Source organism: Pomacea canaliculata, linkage group LG6 (assembly GCF_003073045.1).
Source record: "Pomacea canaliculata isolate SZHN2017 linkage group LG6, ASM307304v1, whole genome shotgun sequence".
In the NCBI taxonomy this organism is placed as follows: Eukaryota; Metazoa; Mollusca; class Gastropoda; order Architaenioglossa; family Ampullariidae; genus Pomacea; species Pomacea canaliculata.
Window position 1 is genome coordinate 26423671 of NC_037595.1, and position 23696 is coordinate 26447366.

Consider the following 23696-nt stretch of genomic DNA (forward strand, 5'->3'; position numbering starts at 1 on the left):
CCTGTCCCTCCTTCCGACTTCTTCCACAAAGGTAGTTGCCTGGGCTATTTTCTTCTAAAATAGTTTTTTCATCTCCCTTCCCCAGTGGGCAGCAACGGATTATTATTATATTATTGTCTGGCCGTTCGTGATCCTAAACAGCACCAACTAAATAAATGTCGTGTCTGGGAGGACGAAGAGAATCCTTCACCTTCATGGAAGAAAGTGCTCTGGATGACGTGGCAGCACTCACCCTCTCTCGCCATTTGCTAACAAAGTTCGGATGTAGATGAAGACGGAGAAGAAAGCAGGATGCGGCTTATCTTAACAAGAAAGCAAAAAGTGAAAGACAAGGACTAACATTATCTGGGTAGGTTCGGTAAAGTGTGAGAGGTCTTTAAATAGAGGTGTTGATTTTAATTTCGGAAAGCGACCCGGTCGGTCATCTGTTGGCAGTCGTGATTAAGGTGGGAAGAGGTGGAGGACACAGTTCTTCAACTCCAGCATGTTGCGACTGCAGTTTGTTTACCGTTGTTTGAAAACAAATTTCTCAGCAGCTGTGGGATGTTAACATCTGTTACAAGGCTATTTCCCTTTTAGCTTTTCTCGCTCCTCTCTCTCCTTTTTTCTAGAAGGGGTGGGTGGATAGGGTGCAAATGGGTCGAGAATGCGCGTGCTTAAATTATAGATGCGACCTTACGGTCGTCGGGGAATGAGGTAGTTATAGACGGCACTTATCTCGGGGTCCAGTTGTTCGTGGGTTTTTGCCGTCGGACGTTCTCCGAGACCCTCGTTAGTGAGGGCTAAACGTGCACGAGGAGCAGGACTAGTCCTGCTGGGTGACGAGCAATCACGTCATGCAGGTCGATGACGTTGACAGGTTAGTGACGTCAGGCCGACTTGAGAAAAAGACGGACACTTGTGGTTGCATGCCGTACAGACAGTCGTACAGACATGTAACGTGACAACGGTGGTCGGGACAGGCGCAGCCCTCGACAAAAATGACCTAGTTCGTGCACGAGCCAGTTGGCAATGGAGCCGGAAGTTCGATGCTGGGAGGAGGGAGAGAGAAGAACGTTTGGTAAATTAGCCACTTACATTGGTAACAGGATTGGGGATTGTGGCGGGGAGAGAGAAGGTTGGGGTGGGTGGGAGATAGACCAGTGTAGGAGCTTGAGGACAAGGGATGGAGCGCTGGACTGCGGGAGGAGGCTGGGTGGCTAAGGAAGGCAGAGTGAAGCCAGGTGATGATGGAAAGCGTGATTTACCTGTGTTGCAGGCAGGCACTGGCCGGGTAGAGACCTAGAAGGTGGCGGCGCTCTGCACGTCTCCATGGCCCAGGGTATCGGCAGGGCTCGACCCCAGAGCGACTCGTCAGACTCAGAGGAGTGTGTGGGAGATCAGGAGGCCAAGTCTATCATCCGGAAACAGACATCGTACAGGTACAGCAGTCTGAAACCATTAAAAGATCACCCCACCACCGCAATAGTCACACACACACACATATATATATAAAACATAAAGAGTCTCAAGCTGTTTTATGTTACCATTTCATTGCGATGCACACTGGGACTGTCTGGAAGGCTACATTAAATAGTGCGTGTGCATATATGTGTGTGTGTGAGAGCACGTGCCGTCTGTTAGTGATTTATCAGAGGAAAACTTAAATATGTCATAAGATATGGAACAGTTCAAAACAGATTTCAGATATTATCAAGAGGCAACGGTGACAACAGAAAGATGGTAGTTGATGTGTGTAACTAGGGGTCACCTAGAGAGATCATTTTTTAGGCTGAGGTAATGATTTAAAGGCTGAGCTTGGATCCTACTGAAGGAAAGAATGGTTTGACCTGGGGAGGGAAATGAGGAGCACACCTGGTGCTGGCTACCCTAGGGGTCACGCTTCACCAGTTACTTTCGTCTACCCTGACTACTACCCTCACCTTTCTTCAACTAGTTGACCCATTATTTCTTGACCAAGGGTAGAAGTCTGTCCCTCAACATTTATATATACCCTACAAATGTAATGAGTTCAACTATTATATTACAAACAGAATTTTATGGTTGTCATTGAAATATATTTGAAATTTCTGCATCATTAGTACATTTCAGGTGTACAGGTTAATAGCTGCAAGTGTAGTACATCGGTGCATGTTGACCAATCCACTTTTAAACCTAGAAAATGAGTGTTAAAACAGGTACCATAATATTGTTGTATCATTTCTTTAGTGCATCTTGTTCACCTTTAACTACACCAAGTGCAGCTACATCGATATCCTCACCACAGCACAAGTGCACACACCAAAATCCTTACCTCAGGCAAGTTAGACCTGCTTGTCAGCATTTATGATAATATAGAAATCGGTTTCTATGAACAGCAGCTGAGAGTTGCATGACACCAACCAGAACAAATCTGCAAGGAGCCGTGACATGATATCTTTAATGCCAATGACAAGGTTATTTTGACATGGGGGAGATTCAATCATATTTATGATACAAAACAGTGTGTTCAACAGCAATCTATAGGCAAACGGACATTTTCGTAGAATTTGAACCTAAGTTAAAAGCAGAGCATTATGTCTGTAACCCGTGCATGGTAAAGTCACTTAAAATGAGATTTGGTAATGCAGAGTTTTCTCCAAAATTGGTTCAAAATGGCTTTTCTTAACGAAAGAAATATGGACAAATGTTTGATCAAATCCGGCAAAATTGTTGCATAATTTTATATAAAAATTTTGCAAAACTTCTTCATTCCCATCTTTGCTTTGTTAAGGAGGGCCATTAGTGTTTAAATCTTGACGAGAGAATAAAGCACAGTGATTTTGTCGGTGAATAACTTAAAAACAGAAAAGATTATCTCCCTAAATTGCAAAAACTATCATATTGCACTGAGCTTCATTCAGTCATTAGAAAAACCACCCCACTAGGCCCTGTGGTGTATAACGGTGGGATTCAACTGGCAGATTTTGCACCTCCTTGTTTATTTACCTTGCAACAGAGAGAGCTTTGCTAAGCAATGCTTTCCTTCAGGTTGTGGCATTATTGACAGTAGGATGTTTTTCATCCTTCTTCCACTTCCCTCGCCCCACCAAAATAAAGATCTTGTGTAAGGTGATCGAGAAAATGCAAAAATGTACTTATATCTACAAATTACTTCGAATGGGAAAAATAAGATAACAAAGTAAAAAGAATATTTTCTCCATCCAGTGTGTTAATAAAGCTATTTTAGGTCAGAAGTAAAGTTATAGGTTTCAAAAGTCTCACACTGTGGTGAAAGCTTATGTTGGAGAGTTATCATTGAATAATATTAAGTAATTTTTTCAATGTCTAGTAATTTAATAGTAATTTTCTAATATTTAGGAAAATCATTGTATGAAGTTGTCTTCATATGCATTGGTAAAGCTGGGAGTGTAGTAGATGCCCATACATTTGTATGTATAGATTTAAATATTGATGATTCTTGATGATTAACAGTGTTAATCACTGGTATCCTGCTCATATTTAAATTACTTGTAAATTAAGTTTACATACACTGTAAGTAAAAAGTTAAAACGTAAATGCGTTGAGGATCGATTGTTCTTGATATCACTTTGCAAATCATTTGCTGCTCTTCTTCTTTCCAAAATTCATAGATGTGAAGTTCTTATGATTAATAGCTAGAAATGGTAGGAAGACTTTTTGGCAAAATGAAGATCGTGTAAGTATCAGATTGTGCTTTGGTTTTTCTTTTTCTTTCTGCATTTTTTTTTTTACATCAGTTCCTCAAGGACCCAAAAGGGAAAAAAAGAAAGTTGTGGGCAGTGGGAGTGGGAGAGGAAGAAGGGATAGAATACAAATTGAAGGAGCAGGATATATGGAGGGTGATCAAAGTGAATTAGCTATGTGAGTGTGCATAACTGACGAAACAAGCCAGTCCTGCGAGATCTGGAGGCAGGCAAAAGAGGTGTGGGGGAGAACATGCAGACTCTTTTTTTCTTTCCCCCCTCCCCAAAAAGCCAAGTAGCCCTGGTTGCAGATTGTGCAGAGAATACCTGCACAGCAGTGATTGACAACTGAAAGCAAATCCTTTTTTTTTTCACTGGTTGTCATGGTTGCAAATTTGAAGGGAGATGAGAAAGGTCAAGATGGAGATGTTAGGATCCATAGATGCTTTCCTTGGGGTTGAATTTAGAACATGTGCCAGCCATGTTCTTAACACTAGAATTTGCAGAAAGGCTGATTGACTTTAAGGTTTGTGGGAGGAGGGAAGGGGAATTTTGCTTAACATTTTATAGTGCTCATGAAAACTTAGTGTCTTTTCTTGCAAGCTGAGAGTTGGGTTTGTTTCTCATCACATAGGTAGTCAGATTTTTAAGAATAATGTTGTTATGGGGTGATGCACATAAAATTTATCCATTTTTTCCCCTCTTTTTAAAGAACATACATCATGCATGCTTGCACCATGCACAAACCCTCACACTTACAGAACACACAGGCCAGTTTTTAAGGTCAGTTTTCACCATGTAATCTTGAAGTTAAAGATAAAACTCAGTTCTTGCTGCCACAATAAATAACATATCCTCGCTTGCCAACAGTAATCATTAGCCATTTGTTCCCACTTATTTTCACATGTGCTGTATTTTCTGCTTAAGTGGAATGGCTCCTGGTTGCTGGTAACCAGAGCATGTAATGGGAGATAATAAGCATGGAGGCTGGAAATGATTTGAAATCCAAGATGCAAGATGCTTGTAGAGACAGGTGCATACAGCTGTTCTTTTGCTACAGTAATTAGCAGGACATCATAGACATTACAAATTGGCTGGAAAAATGCCTGTAAAAATTTTCTATCAGGAATTAGGAACAACAAAATTAATGGACCTCTCCATAAGATTAGGGGGGAAAAATCAAAAAGCCCTGCCCACACTACACAATCTAAATGAGAATTTCTTACTTATGAGAGAAGCAGAAGCCAGTCATTCATTGTATTATTATTCAGGTTTGATTAAGTCATGTGAGAATATTTTTCATGTTTATGTGAAGCTGGCCAGTTGCAATAATTGTATCCTGCAGTACTTTAGATGATAATGCTTGTTGTAAAGTCATAGGGCTTGACCACAAATAAGAAAAGATCATAGTTCTGTGTTGATATTATGAAGAAGAGGAGAATGCAAAGTAGGAATATTTAATATATAATACATTTCTGATATTATGATGTTTATGACATTGTGTAGCTTTGAGTCTCTGAATGTTTTCAACATTCAGTCATAAGCTGTTAGATTTTTAAATGCTCCCAAATTAAATATCATGCAGTTAAAAATATTTTTGTTGTATATGAAAGAGAAATGATAAAGTATTAATCTACAAAGAGTTATTTGAAATCATTCAAGCAAATATATAATTTGATCTTAATCATTTCCAAAATAGAAACTTCAGAATGAGAAAAGTCAGTAAGTTAATTTGGAGTTATTGCACTAATAACATAAGATTTTACTAGAATGTAGCTGCTGTGTGGACTGCCTATTACAGTTGTAGGCAATGGCAGTGGTCATAAAATACAATTTTAAGTATAATGTCAGTCCCACAAAGTGTTTGTGCCTTTCTCGAGTGCTTTGTTTTGGTTTTGCTGGCAAAGTTATCAGCATACTGACATTTAAAGAATAGATCATGACATTAATGTTGTCAGTACTATTCTGGGAAATTTGTGCTATAAAAACACAGCAGAAATGGAAAGATATACATATATAACTGATTACATTTGTAACACACTCACCACTAATATGGGCATGCATATGTGTATATATGCCTGTGTGTGTGTGTTAGCAAGAGAAAGATGCACACAGACACCTAAAAGAAATTTTGCTGAAAAGTTTAGGTTGATTGTGGCATGTGATGTGCCATAGTACACTAAGGAGGATTTTATTTTTGTTTGCTTGCAGGTAAGATGGTGCACTCTTCTTGGTGTTCCTAGGCAGAAAGATGGTTGCTTTACCTGCTGATTGATTGCAGGGTCTTTGTTCTGGGTATCTGGGACTGCAGATGCCACCTGTTACATAGCAGGAGAGAGTTCAAAAGTCCGAAGTCTTTCTCTTCTGCTTCTGCTGCTGATGTCTGTAACAAGCCGGTGTTGTGCTTTGCTTTCATTCACAAAAGAATTGCTCACTCCATGTTCATTTTATAGAAAAATCTTAGCGCACTATGTATTCTTGATCACTTAAATTGTCTTTTTATATACAGAGGAAAAAAAGTGGAATTTTTTCTTCTTTTAAAAAGATATAGAAATTTTTTTTCTACTCTCTTGAAAATATGTTGGGCAGAGGACGAGTCATCTACAGGTATTAGCACACAAATGTATCTTGTGACATATGTTCATAAATATGTGGTTTGATTCAAAATATCCTTCAACATAAGGGGTTTCTTTTTCTCTATAGGATGAGTGATTGAAATGTTTAAACATTACAAATCTTACAAATTCTTCAAATCCTTCAGCAACAGAATATAAGGAAAACATAGGCTAATGCATGAGCTAAATGAGGTGAATTTAACTTGGAAAGAGCCCCAATGATCATTCAAAGACCAATTGCAGTGGAGAGAAAAAAAGTGCTACAAAAACTAGCTGTTGATGAACAAAAAGAAATTAGGGATTAATTAATAGTGGTCTCGATTGGTCTAACATTCTCCCAAATTAACTTGCATTTAATTTTTTTTAAACTTCAGAAATATATACATGTAATTATAGTGAATGATTCGTTTAGTGTTTTATTTTTTGAAGCGGGAAGGTGGTAGGAGTGGGGTGTGGAAAACCCCCGCAAAAAAGGAAAATCAGGGGAGGTAAACCATTTAAAAAAAAAGTCACGAAAAGAGCAGTTATTTCCCTTTTACCATGCTATCTGAACATGGACCTGTATAGGATACTGATTCATGATCTGACAGTGGCCATGGATTCAGTAACATGTATACTTCTTGTTTTTGTTTTTTTTTAATATAACGTTTATAGTGTTAAGATCAATATCAGTAATTGTTGTTACTCCTGACAGAAATTTTCAGGTGATTTCATAATTTGTGTCGTTACTGTCATTAATGCTATTATTATCTTCATTTTTATGTGAAGTTGACTTTATAGAAAGTATCCATATTTATATAAGTGATCAGAGTAGTGTTTTTACTAATTTGGTGTAATCTTAAAACCTCTTTTTCTTCAGCCAAGCTAGATGTGCAGAGAGTTTTCTCTTTTTAAAAAAAGCAACAAACAAATAATACCCATTTTAATGTGCAGAGGCAGGTTGGAAAGACGTAATGCCAGGTAGACAATTTTGCTAATTTTACCCTCCTGGTTTTTTGCTAGCATTGGATCTGTGAATGATTCAATATTTTCCACATTCAATACCCAAGTCTTGTGCAATTCCTGCTGTAGTTAAACATGTAGATCTAGGCCAATATTTTAAAGAAAAATTTGCTAGATTTTCTAGTTCTGTTTAAAAGGAATACAGATGCTTTTTTTGTGGTCCTTGGTGATGCCATAGTGTAGACAGCATATTGCTTAAAAAAATACAGCTCTGCATCAGTTTGTGAATTTTAGTTTAATGTTGTGCAATTTGTAAGTGTTGTGAACGATTTTTTGAGTCAAGTATAAAGTTAAGTCCTTTCAAAATTTTCACAACCACAGGATAAAGAAATGACATAGAAACTAACGGAAATACATTTTAGAAATCAGAATGTCAATGATGTTTCACTATTTTTCATTCTGATAGTGAAAAGCAGTTTGCATGCCCTGCATGAATTTTTTATATATATATATATTCATTTTCAATGTTTTAGTCTTTTTGTCTATGTAGAAAAACCTTTTTACATGTAGTGTATTAGTGTCATTTGGAGTATTGAAATAATAGTGGCACACGATTTTTTTAAAAACTGAAAAGATGAACAAACAGTTCCTTAGATTTCTTCAGTCATGGGCATTTCATAATTCTGTGCTTTTTTTATGTTCATATTATTGTGGGGAAAAAGCCTGTAACTTTGCATCACATTTCTACATGGACTTATGCATTTTGATACATTAACGCATGACACTTTTTTAATAATCTCATTTTAAGATGTTGACCCTAACATGTCCAAGGGCAAATAACAGCAACTGCCAAAAGGGGAAGTAAAAAGGAAAATTTTGTCTTTGTGGTGAATTGCCTGGCGTTGCTTCCCTTTAGCTTTTCACTTTGTTAACCCCCTTCAAAGCCTGTTTATTTGAAAGCCTGTTTTCTGAAAGCTAGTTACAGTCCATCCCCCTTTTTACTTTTTTTTATAGAATTTTTATTTCTAAGGGAGTAACTAACAATTTTGCATCAATTTTTTTATACTTATAATTTTGGCATGTTTCCTCATTACTAATCTTTAATAAACAGGGGTCGTATGTGTGTAAACCATTGTTAGGTTTCTTGTGGTCTTTAGAGCATAAAAAATACAGTTAAATAATTAAAATTAGTTACATAAACCATTTCAGTTTTGCTGGACAGTTTGGAACCATTCAATTTGTGATAATAGAAGGCTTTAGTTTGAATTTTTTTCAAATATTTGAGTTTTTAAAATAAAGGGTTCTCATAAGACCAAAACTAGTGAAACTGGATAAGACCCGATAAAATAAACAATAAAAGAATAGTGAAATGTGTTGAGGGATGTCTGGTGAAGAACAAAAGCATAGTAGGCAAATATTTTGGAGCAGCATAGCCTCCCGCATATTGTCTTTACAAGTTTCAATGACCTTGATATCTGCTTCTTTGAAACAGATGGTCAAAGACAACACGGACAGTGCTGCGTTACTTCACTGCGTACAGAAGGTTCAAATCTTAATATTTCCTAACCACTCATTTCAGAGCACCTAGCAAATTACCAACGAACTGTCTGACAAAATGGACTGGCATCATCTTTCGAAAATCCATAAAACAGTTGGACTGCTTGGTTAGCTTTGAGCTTACAACATATTTGTGATTTATGGCTTGTAGACTCACAGATTATGTAATGCCAGTGTATCTTTCTTCCCTCATTGTTCTTTGTATGCATGTTCATTCTTGCTATAATTTGGCATAAAAAGCATGTTTGAGAAAAATAGCATGCTTGCTTTTTTACTTGATAAATCTCTGGTTAAGAAACTATTGAAATTATTTTTGTAATTTAAGACCTAACCGAAACAACTGAAGGGAAAAAGATAATGTCTTTTTTGGGAGTGGGAGCTTCCACCCCAATAAGTCTTTAGGTGTTGGATGAAAAGAGCGTGACTGGGGAGAAATAGTGATAACCAGCTTTATTAACCGATATGCGTCATGGCTTTGTTTTCATCAGTCCTGTTCTTGTAAAATTAATACTCAGTGGAGTTGTTTTGTTTTTGGTGGGTGGGTTTGTGGCTAGCTCTAATTTTTTTTTTTTTATCAGAGTAGCTCAACTTGGTTACGGTTGTGACTTTTTTTGGATTTTTTCTTTTTTACTACGAGGGGTAAAGGTGAGCAAGAAATCGTGTGAAGGGAAGAGTGCCTGAAAAAAAAAATTCAGGTACGGCCCATCCTGTGTGACCCAAGTGCGCGAACCTCATCATGTGTTAACGGACTAGACCTTGCATTCGTTGTCGTCATGTTGTCCTTGCTTCACTGGCGGTCTTCACGCGACTGCGAAACTGGGGTTAGGCGTCGGTTCGGATCCCTCTCCGATGCAGGGCAAAAAAAAAATAAAGAGAGGAAAAGATGTAATACCTGCTTGTGGATTATGAATAGGGGAGTGCTGGCGTCCGAAAGAGGGAGAGGTGAAAGCGGAAAGAAGAAATTGTTACTGCCGCTTCACTTTACAGGTGACTCCCGCCGCCCCCAATCCTTCTGTGTCTCCCTGTCACCAGAAGAAAGAGGGTTATTTGTATCGACAGATCTCGCATTCTTGGGTCTTATCGATGCTTGTGTTAATGAGTGACAGATGACCCATAGCCAGCGATACCCCAAGGGGGCAGGGGGACATGGGAAGTGTCGATAGTGTGTATAACAGCTATCATTCTGCAAGAGGTGCCCATCAGGTTGAAAGCGACTAGAAAGAATGATTATATGTGTGACTTTTTTTGTGGAGAGAAGTTTTTAAAAAAATCTGAAGACCCAGAGAAATGCAGGCTGCGACTTCAGTTTCCATACAAGAGTTTGGCGGCTTATTCAGTCTAACTGATGCACTATTTTTGTGAACTACGGCGGAAAATATGGCTCCCATTACACAAAACTCATCGGTCCGATTTTCATATTTTTATTTAAACATTTTTTTGTTTGATTATTTTGTGTGTGTGTGTGGGTTTTTTTTAAACATGAAGTGTACATCTAAGGCTTTTCCAAAAGTTAGAAATAAGACTTGGGTTAGAGGCTAGTCACGGCATGTATGACAACATTAACTTCTTCCAATAAAGTTGAGAGGCTGACAAGCAATTACCATACTAACCGGCAGGTTAAAGGTTAACATCGGGGGGAGATTTATTGACATGTCGCGAGCACAGTGCAACGAGGGTGGGTACTACATGAAGTTCAACTGCACCTGGTTTGGCACATGTTATCTGCAAAGCAGGCGGATTTTTTTTTTCAAGATAAACTACTGACGTAACCTGCAGGCAAAGGTCAAACGACCCGCCTGACGTGCCAGCCGTTGTCCAAACTGATAAAATCCGACAGGACGTCACGCGTCCAGTCCGGTGACGTACCTCGCTGATGGACCCTGCGTGACATCACTGGGTCTCTAGCAGCAGTTCAGAAGCTGCAGCAGGGATACATTAGCGAGAGAGGTTCCGTCTAACTGGCACGCAGCACCGGGAGAACCCAAGTCTGTGGAAAAAGGTGATTACCGGAGGTCAGAGGTCAGTCTTACTAAGCATCGATCCTACGGCTGTTGCCCTAACCCGCCAGGCACTGGGTGCACATCATCAGGCCTCTCGGACGATGGATGAGAGGATGATGGTGGTGGTGAAGGATATTATTTTTGTTTCTGGTCTCTGGTCTCTTACTGGGTAGCAGTACTGACTACATCGTGACATCTCTCGGATTAGGGCGTGGAGAGTGAGATGTGAGGGGCTGAGAAGGGAGACGAGTACTGTAGGGGTTTGTGACTGTTCAGAAAACATCGAGGAAGGAGAGAGAGAGAGAGCATTGCCAGATTAAATTCCCCCCTAAGACCACAAAGATTTAGGGTTTACCTTTCTCGTTAGAAGTCAGCTTTCACTTTTTTTTCTGTGTGTGAAACTATACTTTTCTTTCTCAGTGCGATTTCCTCTGATTCAGTCCGTAAAAAAACAGGTTTTCTATATTTATGATGTTTGGATGAGGAAAGATAACCATTGTCGTGGAGACTACGCACGATTGTCGTTATTGCCAGGAGATGTTTTCTTAGCTCTCGTCTACAAACGCTGTTCAGCGCTGCAGAGGTTATTCTTCCGTTTAGAGGGAAGCCGGGACTGTTGACAAAACATCCTCGTGATAAGACGAGTTACAGCGGCCAAGCCAGCTGTTGTGTTCTTAAGCTGGCACCATCACCAATCAACACACAGCTGTCTTTGACAGGCTTATTGAACCCAGGACTGCCAGGCATGGTCAGCCCTCCATAGCTTTCTTGTTCTTTTTTTCCTCTTTTTTCTGTATGAAATTGTCCAGTTTTTAAAGGAGAGGTAAATGTAACAATTTCGTAATTTGCTGAGCTGTAGTTTAGACTGCTCTTGAATGAACCAGCTCCGTTGCAGGAATCCACTCACGTGACCAGTTCGTTACCAATCGAAGACCAGTTCGAAATCGTGGGCAGCTGATCACAAGAGATAGCAAAAATTGCGGTCTTTGTATTTGGCATCGTCGATGGCAATGAATTCTCTGGGACGGAATGGACTCACTTTCTCTTTCTGTGTGTGTTGGGGAGGGGTGTGTGTTGATGGTTCCTGTCGGCGAGGAGTAGGGGAGTCGCGGGTATGCTCCACTAACAACCGATAATTTCCTGGACACTTTGAAATCTCTTTTTCCGCAAGGGAGAGAGAAAACCCGCTCGTTAAGTTCGCTTCATCCTCGGAAGCTACGCACACCGCTGTTTTCTTTCGCATGGTGTCTGCAGGGCATGGGACTGGGACCATCGCAAGTCTTTCCCAAAATGTAGGGATTCTTTAAAAGTGAATTTAGAGTGTTGTTGTTGTTGTTGTTGTTGTTTGTTTTATTTTGTTTTTGTTTAAAAGAAAGTAGTTATTAGATGGAAGGGTGAGGGGACTGTTGACATGACCACCTTTAATGAGAAACGAGTGCGATGACGTGATATGGTGTAAATCACGTGATCCCTCCTAGCCAATGGGAATGTTTCATTACGTCAGTCTATTTTCAGCTTCTAGTCTTGTCGAAGATGAAGTGTATATAAGCTGTTACAGTAAACTTCAAGGAGAAAATTAATTTCTGAGTGCTGTGTTACCTACTGAAGGACCTTTTCGGATAAAAGTGCAGCGAGGCCATGTATTCTTGCCAGTCTGGAGCGTCGTAAGGTATTTTTTCGAGTTCCTTCATGAGTTCATTGATTAAGACCAGTCACGTGTGTGATTTGTGGAAAATTGACATTGCAGAAAAACTGATTGATAAAAGTTCTGTGCTTGAACAGAAGTATCGGGTATGATCCCCCACAGAACAGACGAGAATGGAGTATGGGAGTTGCGCGCCGTCAATGAAATGCTTTTAATGAACCGGGTAATAGGGAAAGTTTAGTTAGTATTTTTGTCTGTTAAAATTAAGTTCGAGACTTAATAAGGCATGTAATTAAATTTGAAGCTTTGCACAGTTTTGTTGAGGTACATTGGTTGAATGGAGCATCGACTACTGGCTCAAATGTTTTCCGAATTCCTTGGTCCTTTTACTCCATAGTAACGCGAGCTACCTCTTAAAATGGCGGCAAAAATAAAAACAACAAAAACACACAACAACAAAAAATTACATTCATCGAAATGATTAAAGCAAGCAAAAAAGAATAAAAATTCAGTTAAACTTTTTAGCGAATTGTCTGTTTGCCAGATGTTGATTTAAGGCATGAATAATAGATATTCGGTAGTCGGCGCCCACTTGCAGAAAGCGTGTGGCTAAAAATAGACGGAACTTGCAGCAGCATGACAGAACTGCCTTAAAGACCAGCCCCAGTGCAAACTTATTTGAAACAAGTGGGCTTATTTCATTGAAATACACTGGTTGCCACGAGCTGCTCCGTTCTCGAGATACAATTCTTTACCGCTACGTTTCAAGTGGCAGCTCGCTTGGGCAACATTATGTTTCAACATATTAGCATATGATAGAACCGGGGTTCTAAACCTGACAAAGGGGAGGGGCGAATGTGGTCATGTTTTTTTTTTTTTTTAAAGTTTATCATGTCTCATATCGGTATTAGTGGCTAAGGGGGACGCGCGGACAAGCCGTCATCATCATCATCATCATCATCATCATCAATCATCAATCATTATCATCATCATCATCATCTTGTTGGTATCTGTAGTAATGTACACGTCAGGTTAACTTCCTACCGGTATCTGCATGTTTGAGAGGACTTGTGCTAAAAAGTAGTTTAAGGATTCCGTAGCTAACCTAATGCTGTTATGGTATTTATTTTTAAAGGACCGTTTTTCATGAGGTGCTTTTCATCCTCAGAAAATAACCCCGTCTTCTTGATGCAGCTGAAAAAAAGCGGAACAAAACCTAGCAACAAGCTCAAGATGTTTTTTTTTTCTTCTTCTTGCATTCCTGTGATTGACGCGCATCGTTTTTGTCCGGGGATGAGCGCGTCCGCAGCAAACAGCTACAACATGCAGGGTCTGGCACCGAGCTCGCCCATAGACATGTTTTCATCTGTCTCATTGATCACGGAGACGGGCGTGGGCGTGTGGGGCGGGGGCCTCCACGCAGTATTTTATTTTTTTAATTTTTTTCTGGAAACGGCTTATCAGAATTGGATGAATACATGACTTTGTTTTTTGAGTCTGCTGATCAGGAACATTTTTTTTTTCCTCCTGGAAACTGCTCATTAGGATCGGATGAAGACAAGACTATTTTCCTTGAAATTTGATGATCAGGATCGGAGGAAGATGAAAAAGGACAGGATTGGTGAACAAAGTATGCCCGGGTGAAACAAGGTCGGGTAGGATGAAAAGGACTGAAAACTAGGTCATGGACGTCAGTTGGCGACAACAAACATTACCTCCCCCCAGAGGACGATCGTAGTGCAGGTGGGCGGGTATGGTGTCGGGGTGAGGGACTGAAAGCAGCACGATGCATCATAGATCACAATTACACGGCATGAAGCCGCACTGAATGATCTTTGTAGAGCATTTTATCTTCCATGTTCGGTAGCCATTCCCCATCTCACCCAGCCCCATTTTCTGCCTCCTTCTTTCTCTCGCTCTGTTGTGTTGGTGTGTCTGTGAAGGAAGTGATGAAAGGGAGCGTTCGCGCGTGCTTTTGGATTGCATAAACAGACACGAGTAATCTCACACGGTGCTTGCGACCACAGGAATTCCATTTTCTCCCACTTTTAGGTGTGATGGTGGGGGTAGATGTGTAACAGCGCTAGCCCTCCCCCACCCCTTACCCCACCCAGTGACCCCCGCATCGCCCCGCCACCCTCTCATCCCTGCATACCGTGCTTGGGTTGATCAAGCTTTTATTTCATCGCGCAGGGAATAATGATGATAAATTGGTCATCGGCGAGCCACTTCATTCATTAGCCATTCGTCTGTCGGTTCTATATTCGTTATGACGTATAGGCGGGCGAGAGCCCACGTAGTGCTTGTGTGTGTGCGTACATGCATGCGTTTGTGTGTGCGAATAGATTACAGTGCCCAAAATGTAGGGGGGTCATTTTCCAAGGGGCGCCAAAAACAGAGAATTGCTATACACGTGGCTATACCCGGCGTTATTTTTAACTAATTCAGACAATTCGAGTCAGTATGATACCGCTATGTTGATTGGTCTGCATAATGTAACAGATTATAATTGCTAAAAGACTATTTAATTTGTTTTAATGTTTTCATAAAGAAGCGCTACCCTAACCCTACCCCTAGTCCCAACCCAGAATCTGTTTTTAAAGCCTGTGCATTATATTGTGATTAACATTTCTCATTATTTCGTTTTATTCTTGTTGGTATCCGGGTCCCATGCTGGCTGAATGGCTCTCCTGGTGTCCTATAATTTGCGGTGGCCTCTTACATTTAGAGCAGAAGACCGTAAACAACTTGGTGCAACTTTTTGCACTGTACAAGACTGTCTGCCTGCCTGTCCAGTCCCACAGATGGTGTCAGCTAACTGTCCCCACACCCGTCCGTCTCCTGGCGCTGCTTGATTTTCTGCTACCAACAGCACGCGCGTCCAGGGGTGGAGGGAGGATCCTCCCAGTACAGAAGCTAGCAGTAGCACTATACATACGATGGAAGTGAGTAACAACACTTTTCGCCAGTCCTGACAGTCCACAGTCCTCTTTGCACGCCCACCAGAGAAGTGGGCGGGACAGAAGGTGGACGTAGCTGTGTAAGGATGCTGTAGATGGTTTCTTCCCTTCTACACTTCCCTGTCATGGTGGTTCGTCCCCAAACATCGTCTCCGCTGTGTTTACTGCGTGGCTGACTGCTAAATATCGGCAGTTTGGGTATTCAGGAACCTTCATTGTATTCAATAAAAAAAATTTACAGTCTTGTAATGCAATTACTTTTACTTTTCTTGCTTCTGCAAGTAGGGTCTAATTATGCAGAATGATGCAAAAAGATGTCAGCGATTGCATTACTAAACTGCTGATTTGAAAGTCATTGACCGAGTAGGTTGCCGTAGTTTCGGTCCACTTTGGAATACTTCATAATATTTTGCTATCACATGTCCAGGCTACTACAACAACAGCACGGCCTGCACAAAGTTCACCAGAGGACCTTCACCTGACTCCAAATACGTGTGAAGGGGAGTGGGGAAACATCGGCAACAACTCAGTCGTACTTGTTTACGTCTATGCATCTCAATTACCCGCACAGAAATGAAGGACATCGCGGGTTTTTTATTTTATTCTATTTTTTTCCCGAGGAAGACCGTTAGAATTTTTTTTTTTTTTTTTTATGGAATTCCGGCACCGGCGTATTTTTGTTTGAAAGCGCTATCAAGTCGAAGCCCTGCAGTGCTCATATGCATTTTTCTCCGGCACATTTGACCGTTTCCTGAATAAATGGCAAGAAAAGAAGCCTTTAAAAGCTGCAGCAGGCCGGGTTGTCATAGCAGTGTGCGTCACAAAGTTCAAAGTGAGAAATTTGTGTCTGCCTGTCCTGTCGGGAATGCGGGCTAATTTATTTTCTCCGGAATGTGGAGCCGTGAAAATAATTGTCGCACCTCAGACCTACAAAACCTTCAAAGTAAACCTTGGAAAACATAGTTGTGTTTCCGGATTTTCAATTTTCTACTCCAACGCTTTCCTCAACAGAGAGGACATTCATGTCTGCATTTTCAGGGTGATAACCACAGAACTATCTGTTTGTAGAATCGTCTTGTTTTTAATTTCTGAGGAGTCCTAGAACTCTGTTACATTATTACTGCCTCTGAGGTATTACCCTTTTCCTAATGTTGACTTTTCCTTTTTTTTGTTTGTTTGTTTGTTTGTTTTCTTTTCCCTTTTTTATTATTTGGTTGTTGTTTCGGCCTTAAAAGCTGGTGCCATGGCGATGGTGCGATGTGTACGTAACGCGACTCTCCGTCGGTCGTGCAGCTGTGGAATGAGTTCGTCCCATCCACCCGTTTGCACGTCGTTCGTCACGGCAGTTCCCCCCCTCTCACCCGGGTACCCGTCGCACAGGTCGACAGTCACACGTAACAGCTCCTCGGAGGACGTTGATGACTGTCGGGATGAGGGTTTCTGGTTTGGTTTTTTTTAGTCTCCTTTCTCTCTGTTTTCACACCTGCACCCCTTTCCCTTTCGCCCCATTCCCTCCTCTCCTGGCGCTGATCTCAAACAATGGTGTCGTGGCGATCTGAGGGTGCGGCCTCAGTGAGGCGTGATATTAACTGGCATTAACTCCAGCAACCCATTCGTTATAGTCACGTCGTTTTGTTCTTCTCTAATCAGCGGTTTGCATTGCCCACGCCGCCATTTAGAAGAATCGAACGCGTTTGACTGCCATTTCATCCCCTGGGGGAGTTAGGATTTGTTTGTTTTGTTTTAGTTTCCCCTTTCTCCGCTTTTCTGCGTAATCTGAGGCTCTGCCGGCATCTGATCCTGGAGAAAATACATGACATCTAAAGCTTGCTCCCCCACCACACAACAACCACAACAACAGCCACCACAACCACCACACACACACCACCACCTACTCAGTAGTTGCTGAACATTATTTGACGATAGTACCAGCGTTGGGTAACGGGGCTGTCATTACCATCATCACGCAACATGTTGCATGCTCGGTGTTGATAGAACTGGCCTTTGAGTGGGTGTGGGTAGGTGCGGGGGGCTGGATGCTGAGCAGAGGAATTTATTTTAATCTGCTACCCAGAATGGATGATGATGTGTAATTTAACGTCTGTTGCAAGAACAAGGTCGGCTTCGTTGTTGTTAGCGATCATTTAGTTACAGCACACTACTTAGAAATAGAGGGAAAATGATGTTCAAATAAGTGTCTTTAGTGGGGGGTGGGGAGAGGGGAGCCATTCAATTTTGCTTGTCAGGAAATAAAGGCAATATTTTAAACGTGTCACATCACGGTCTTACTTTCTCAGAAATGAAAGAGAAAGAAAGGTGAGGAAGACAGAAGAGAAAAATGTATACGTACAGCAAATATGTACAGTAATCTATAGATGTCATGCAGTCTTAGGCTGTCTCACAAATAATGTTCGCAGTTTTTAGTCGACACAGTTTCCTCAAAACTTTCTTTCAAAAAAAAAAATTATTAATCAGCACAACTATATGCCTAATATAATAATTCTAAGTTTTTTGAAGAAATAATGAGCATAAAACAACATTAATTGGCTGACATTTTTATTTGTGTTTGCACAATATATTTTATTTACTCCAATGTAAATTCAGAGATACCCTGTTATTGTTAGGAAAAGTATGTTCCCCTCTGTGTGTGTGAGAGAGAGAGAAACTGTGTAATTAATATTGTGATCTAGCTGGTTGAACTATTGTCCTGCCTCCTTTTTTTAATTTACCGTTGTGACACAGCAGCAATCTTTTCCCCCCATATATTTACGTCTGAAAGTGTCGGTAAGAGCAACTGAGTGCCTAACTGACTGAACCGCCACTTCCGTTTGAATCGCCGATAGACGCGTACTGCGCATGCGCTGAAAAATGCCGTCATTGTTCACGATCTTGTCAGTAGTACGGCAATTCTATCTCCGAAATAACTTTAAAATTACAGATCTCGGATAAGCAAAAATACATTTAAGTGCTCCTTCGTGCGTGGAGGAATGTGGAGAAAACACGGGAAGGAAAAAATGGAAAGGTAATTTTTTTTGTATTTTTTAAAAAACTCAATAACAAATGGCGGACGTGACTAACGTGAAGTCTCAGACCTCGTCTGTGTTGTTGTGTTTGAGAAACAGAAACATGACGTGACTTAGTGCCAATAACAGTCAATAATAACCAGCCAGAATGCATTCAACGTTTCTTAATCAAGTCATGTAGCAGCAAAACTAGATAAAAGTGTATTACAAGCTGTACAAAAGCTGTGCTCTGTGTCAGACATTATCGTCTGGCCCAAACAGATCTAGACGGAATCTAACGAGATGTTTACAGATATTTAAAAAAACAAACCTGCCCTAAAGCGGAAAAACATGTTTATAAATAGTAAGCTCAAACAAAGAAAAAAGACCTGATTTGTTGCTAGCGAGTAATTAATAATGACTAACAGATGTCAGGATGATTTCCGACTGACTGTTGCTAGATTTCTGAGTACATTTGAAGACTCGTGCATTTCGGGAATAATTTTAGCCAGACCCTTCCCAATGGAACAAAAACAAAACAACAGCACCTGGTTTGTGAATATCGGGTAAGTGAATGCAAAAATAGCGTGACTTGGAAGTTGACTTAGCATGTTTTTACCCCGAGTTGACATTGTATCACGTACTTCACACGCCTCCTACTGTTGCTAATAGTTACCAAAGTGGTGTTGGAACAGAAAGATAACCTTTTCTTCCTGAAGCATTACTGAACCTTCCGCAGAATGTCATGTTCCCCTAGCTTTTATACACAGGTCTGTATTTATATCTGTTACTAAAGCAATCTGCTTTTGGCTTCGTGGAAAGTTTCATCCCCGGTCAGAAATCCGCGAGTTTATTTACAAACATTCTTCGCCCATCTGCCTGTGCAAGTGGTTTTACAGGAGTTGTGGAGTGAGAAACCTGAGTTGCTTTGACGTCAAGCATCATCGTGTGGGAGGAAAGATGTGTGGGAAAATTAAACACAGGGATGTTCTCGGAATATCATCTTGCAACTCTTAATATTTTATTGATGCAGCTGAAAAGCTGGTAAACAGATCTTTTTTGTTGCTGACCTTGGCAAGGGCTCGGTGTTTCTTAGGCGCTGACATATTGTTAATAAGAGTGGTCGGGTGGGGTCGATACCTTATTGATAGTAAAAACAACAAGTGCTTGTGATGAGGTGGGAAGCAGAAGCCGTGTTTTTGATCCATCGATGTCAGTTATTGAATATTAGATGTACCTGACATTTTTATCAGGAATTTACAAATTGAGCTTTTTTTGAATTTTAAAAATAGTAAAGAAAGCCTCGGGTAAATCTTAACCCAAATCCTAAGTTTGATTCTTTCAAATATATTTACCCTGTACATTCTAGCCGAATGTAGAGTAGGAGGTGTGAGGGGAGGGGGAAGGGCCGATACAGAACATCCTCGAGACGAGATGTGAACCCAGGATAGCCGATAATCACTGTGTTTGGTGACAGGCGTTTGATCCTGTCACCGGGCGTATTATAATTATTATCATAGGAGTAGTTAAGTCACGGTCTGCTTGTAAGGAGTGTCTTCGGCAGCACAGACGTACATCCTCAGGAGAGCGTCCAGCGCTTTTAGCATTTTTAATTGTTTTTTTTTTCCCTCAAGACTTCGTTCTTGACATCTAAACGATCTTTGTCGTTTGTCATGTCATACCGATCTGTGAAAGAGTATCCGATATTGCAGTCCCCCTCCACCCACCCCTATTTCGTGCACTTGTTTCCGTTGCCTTTTGTATTTTGCTTTTTCTTCTTTTGTTTTTTCTTCCTTTTCTTTTCACTGCTATTGTGGGTGGTTGTTTTTTTTTTTGTCTTTTTTCCGTTTTCTTTGATCTAACACAAGGGCCCACGACAGCTTCCAGTTCAGTTATGCAGCAACGAAGCCTTTGCCTCCGGTACCGTTCACGCGATGTGGTGGGAAAGACTGTTAGCTTGGCGTGCACCCGTAGTTAGCGTGGCGTGCACCCGTAGTTAGCGTGGCGTGCACCCGTAGTTAGCGTGGCGTGCGCGAGACCGGACAGAGGGGCGGGTGAGACGGAAATCTCATTCACTTAATGTGTCGTTGGTCATCGGCGCCCTGTGTGCAGCGGAAAAGGGTGGACGCACTGTCCACGAGCTGTGCGCAGATCACATGGTTGGAAAAAAAAGTTGGGTGTCGATACAAAGTGATGACATGCTCTACAGAATGGGAGGTGGTGTGGGCTTGCTGAAGATCTGGCAGGTACCTAAAATACAAGGGCAAGATAGTATTGGGGAAAGGGGTGGGATGACGTGTCGACTTTCATCCTTATGCGCAGCAAACGATATCGCTACCTCCTCCCTCCATTAGTACAACAACACAAATAAACTACGTTTCAAACTCTGCGGTACCCCCCACCCCACTCCTCCTTCAATACTCGTTGACAGACTTCACTATTTTGTGAGATATTTCCATTAGAGTTGCCTTACGCAAGCAGCATTATCACCTTGCTCTTCCTTTGACCGTCACCCCTTTTATTCGTACCCCCTACCACAACCACGCACTCTTTCTGCTCCTTTCCCTCCCTCCACTCACGCTAATGCGCCGTCACCCATCTTCACCTCCCTCCACCCTCACTCCCGACTCAACCTTCGTTCCCTAAATCGACGTCGGGTATCAACTGGGCGTCTAGCACGCCATGCCGATGCTGTTTATGGAAAGCTGTTTTCTATTTTGGTCGCACGAGCTCGGTGACTGGCATCTATCTCGGGATCGCCATCTATTTTGGCGAGGACACGATAGCGGTGCCCCGCGTCCTTCCTTCACTTGCACCTTTGTGAACTCTCACCACTCCCCCTTCTCTCCCCATTGAGGTAGGGAGGGGAAGATGTGAATGGGGCGAGGACTAGGAGTCGTCGTGTGAACTGCACCCGGTGGCTAGGGCCCGAAAGCTATCCTCTTTCATCTCTCCTCATTCTGTTTTCGTACGCGGGAATCGCACCTGGGGGTAGGAGGGGCGAGTTTCTTGAAGGAGACTGTTTTTGATTAATAACAGCCGACCCATCTTCCTCCACCCTCACTCAACAGATTTTGCGCACCTTGAGCTGCAGACTCATCGGTGTGACTGTGTTTAATGTCATGGACACGTCTCCTGTTGATGGCATCATTTCTGTTAATGACCTTTCATGCCAAGGTATGGTTTATGTCACTTTTTTTGGTACCTACCAGGTCATGTTAGCTGCTTCATGTCGGCTGCGGTAAAAGTGACCGCAAATGCTGACAATTCTTTGTTCCATTTATCTCTTTTGCATTTCTTTTTGTGAAAAACACTTTCTCGTAATCCCGTTGTGGCCTCCGGACTGACAACTAATCTGTCCGCTTTAGCACGTTGCGGGATGGCATTGTTAGTGAGTGGAGGATATCTCTTCGTCAAACACGTGGGGCTTACTGGGTTTGGCGTTTCTGAAAGGAGATAGATTGCGGCCATTATCAGGTTTTTTTTGCGGATTGCGAGCTTTCGTGGACGAGCGGTTTCACAACTACAGACAAAACCCTGTTAACGAACGTTCGAGTTACGGACACCCGCACTTAATGAAGGAACTACCACCAGGCTAATTAGTGTAGACATCCCAAATATAGACAAACGGTTCGTTGAACGGAAGGACGGGACTGGGTTGTTGTGCTCTTGCTATTGTTTGAGATGCATAGTATTTATAAAAAATATTTTTAAAATACTCCATGTGCGTAGGGACTGAAAGTGATGTCACATGCCCGACCGCACACCTTGGCAGTGATGGACACAGAATTAAAAAAAAAATACATTGTGACAAAAATACATTGTGACAGCATTTACCTCTGTGATGCCTGCTGGAGGAAAAGCCAGATTTGTACTTGTGATTGGTGATGGGGGTGAGAGGGCTGAGAGGTGGTGTAAATAAGCAGGAGAAATCAATGGCCAAAAGCTTCTTCTCCATGGATCTTGGAACAGCAGTCTAGTAAGCAGAGAAGAAATCGATGAAAAACACTTTTCGCAAAAAACTTTGATTTTTGTGAGAGATCCCATACACGGCGAAGAAGCCTGAGAGAGGAAATGGAGAGGGAAAGCTCAGGCGCGTACACACACACACTGAGCTGGGTAAATAAGTTGTTTTTTTTCTCCTCAGAAGAGAGCGAAGACAGATCGAAAGGACGGGATTTACAGGTACTAACTGACTGCAAGCAGAATATTGGACTACCGCCTTCTCTGGTTTGGAAGTGTGTGGGGGAGTTGGGGTTGGGGGAGGTTGGCCTTGCACACGAGTTTATCACCTTAATTCCAATATCTAAGATCGTAAGGCAGGATGACATGAGACAGTTTACGGTTCTCTAAGGACAGGATCACATCGCTGGGAGAGCGGATGGGGAGCATGTGCCTCGCGAGTCTGCGGTCGTTGATGGCAGAAATATTTTGATTTATTCTTCGCGAATACCAACCGTCATATAGCTTTAGTTGCTGGCACGGCGTAAAACACAACCATCGTGAATACCATCGGCTTTTTTGTGGTAATGGTGGTGGTGGGAGTCGCAGTATGTGGGTATGTAACACCTGCTGGGTGGACCCTGTGCGCCCTTTCATAGAACTTGCCGAAGCCACCGTGTAGCCTTCCTCTTCCCGCTCGTAATGTCCTATCGTGGAGCATCATCAGATCGACACCTTTCTCTTCAGTTTTAAAATCAAAGAGCAAAAGCAGATGACGAAAACAAAAGGCATGCCACGCTGACAGTCTGTCGACAATACAATGGCAAAGCTTTCAGAACATCGTCTTGAGTGGCAAGATGGTGGCTTGGCGTCAGCAGCATCCCTCAGGGTCTGTTCATTAGTTTCAAATCAGTGGTTTGTAAAGGACTTTCTTATTTAGACCCTTTGACGGTAATATTAACAAAAACAAAAAAAATCAAGCAACAAGAAAAAAAAGTCGCCATCGCCACGATTTTAATATATTTGGTTAAGAAGGCTATTACACGGGGATAACAAGTGATTAATTCCACTGCAGGGTGTTATGAATTATACATGACATTTGTGCCCTAAAACCGCGGAGTTTTTAGACCAACCTTGTCGACTAAAATTTTCTTTTGAAAAAAATGTGTTCGCAATAATGTCGCTTTTAGCAGTAGCCATCTTGAAAAAAAAAGTTAACTTTAGAAAAAAGAAAAGAAAAAAAAAGAAGATTGGACATCCCAGGCGTCAGTCATTTTCAGAGTTAAATTATTTTCAATATTGTAGATGTTTTAGGGAGCAAACTATAATTATTGGGGAGGCACCTCACCT

General features: G+C 41.5%; 1 protein-coding gene and 1 long non-coding RNA gene across 7 annotated transcripts in view; one reads left to right on the forward strand and one right to left on the reverse strand.

The window, feature by feature from the left end:
• LOC112567069 overlaps positions 1 to 23696 on the reverse strand; it is a 43303-nt gene that overhangs the window by 5916 nt on the left and 13691 nt on the right. The window contains exons 2-4 of one of the 2 annotated variants that reach the window (XR_003099739.1): positions 5948 to 6066; positions 2294 to 2392; positions 1248 to 1431 (exon numbers count right to left, since the gene is read on the reverse strand). This is a non-coding gene — a long non-coding RNA (uncharacterized LOC112567069). The remainder of the gene's footprint in view (positions 1 to 1247; positions 1432 to 2293; positions 2393 to 5947; positions 6067 to 23696) is intronic. The other variant, XR_003099740.1, reaches the window with a different exon arrangement.
• LOC112567067 (diacylglycerol kinase zeta-like) overlaps positions 1 to 23696 on the forward strand; it is a 121492-nt gene that overhangs the window by 4539 nt on the left and 93257 nt on the right. Inside the window, exons 2-4 of one of the 5 annotated variants that reach the window (XM_025243599.1) lie at positions 1259 to 1421; positions 7232 to 7258; positions 8733 to 8783. In XM_025243599.1, the coding sequence (XP_025099384.1) occupies positions 1259 to 1421; positions 7232 to 7258; positions 8733 to 8783 (241 nt within the window). Of the gene's footprint in view, positions 1 to 1258; positions 1422 to 7231; positions 7259 to 8732; positions 8784 to 18238; positions 18425 to 23696 lie in introns of those variants that run through there. The other 4 variants (XM_025243601.1, XM_025243600.1, XM_025243602.1 and 1 more) reach the window with 4 other exon arrangements.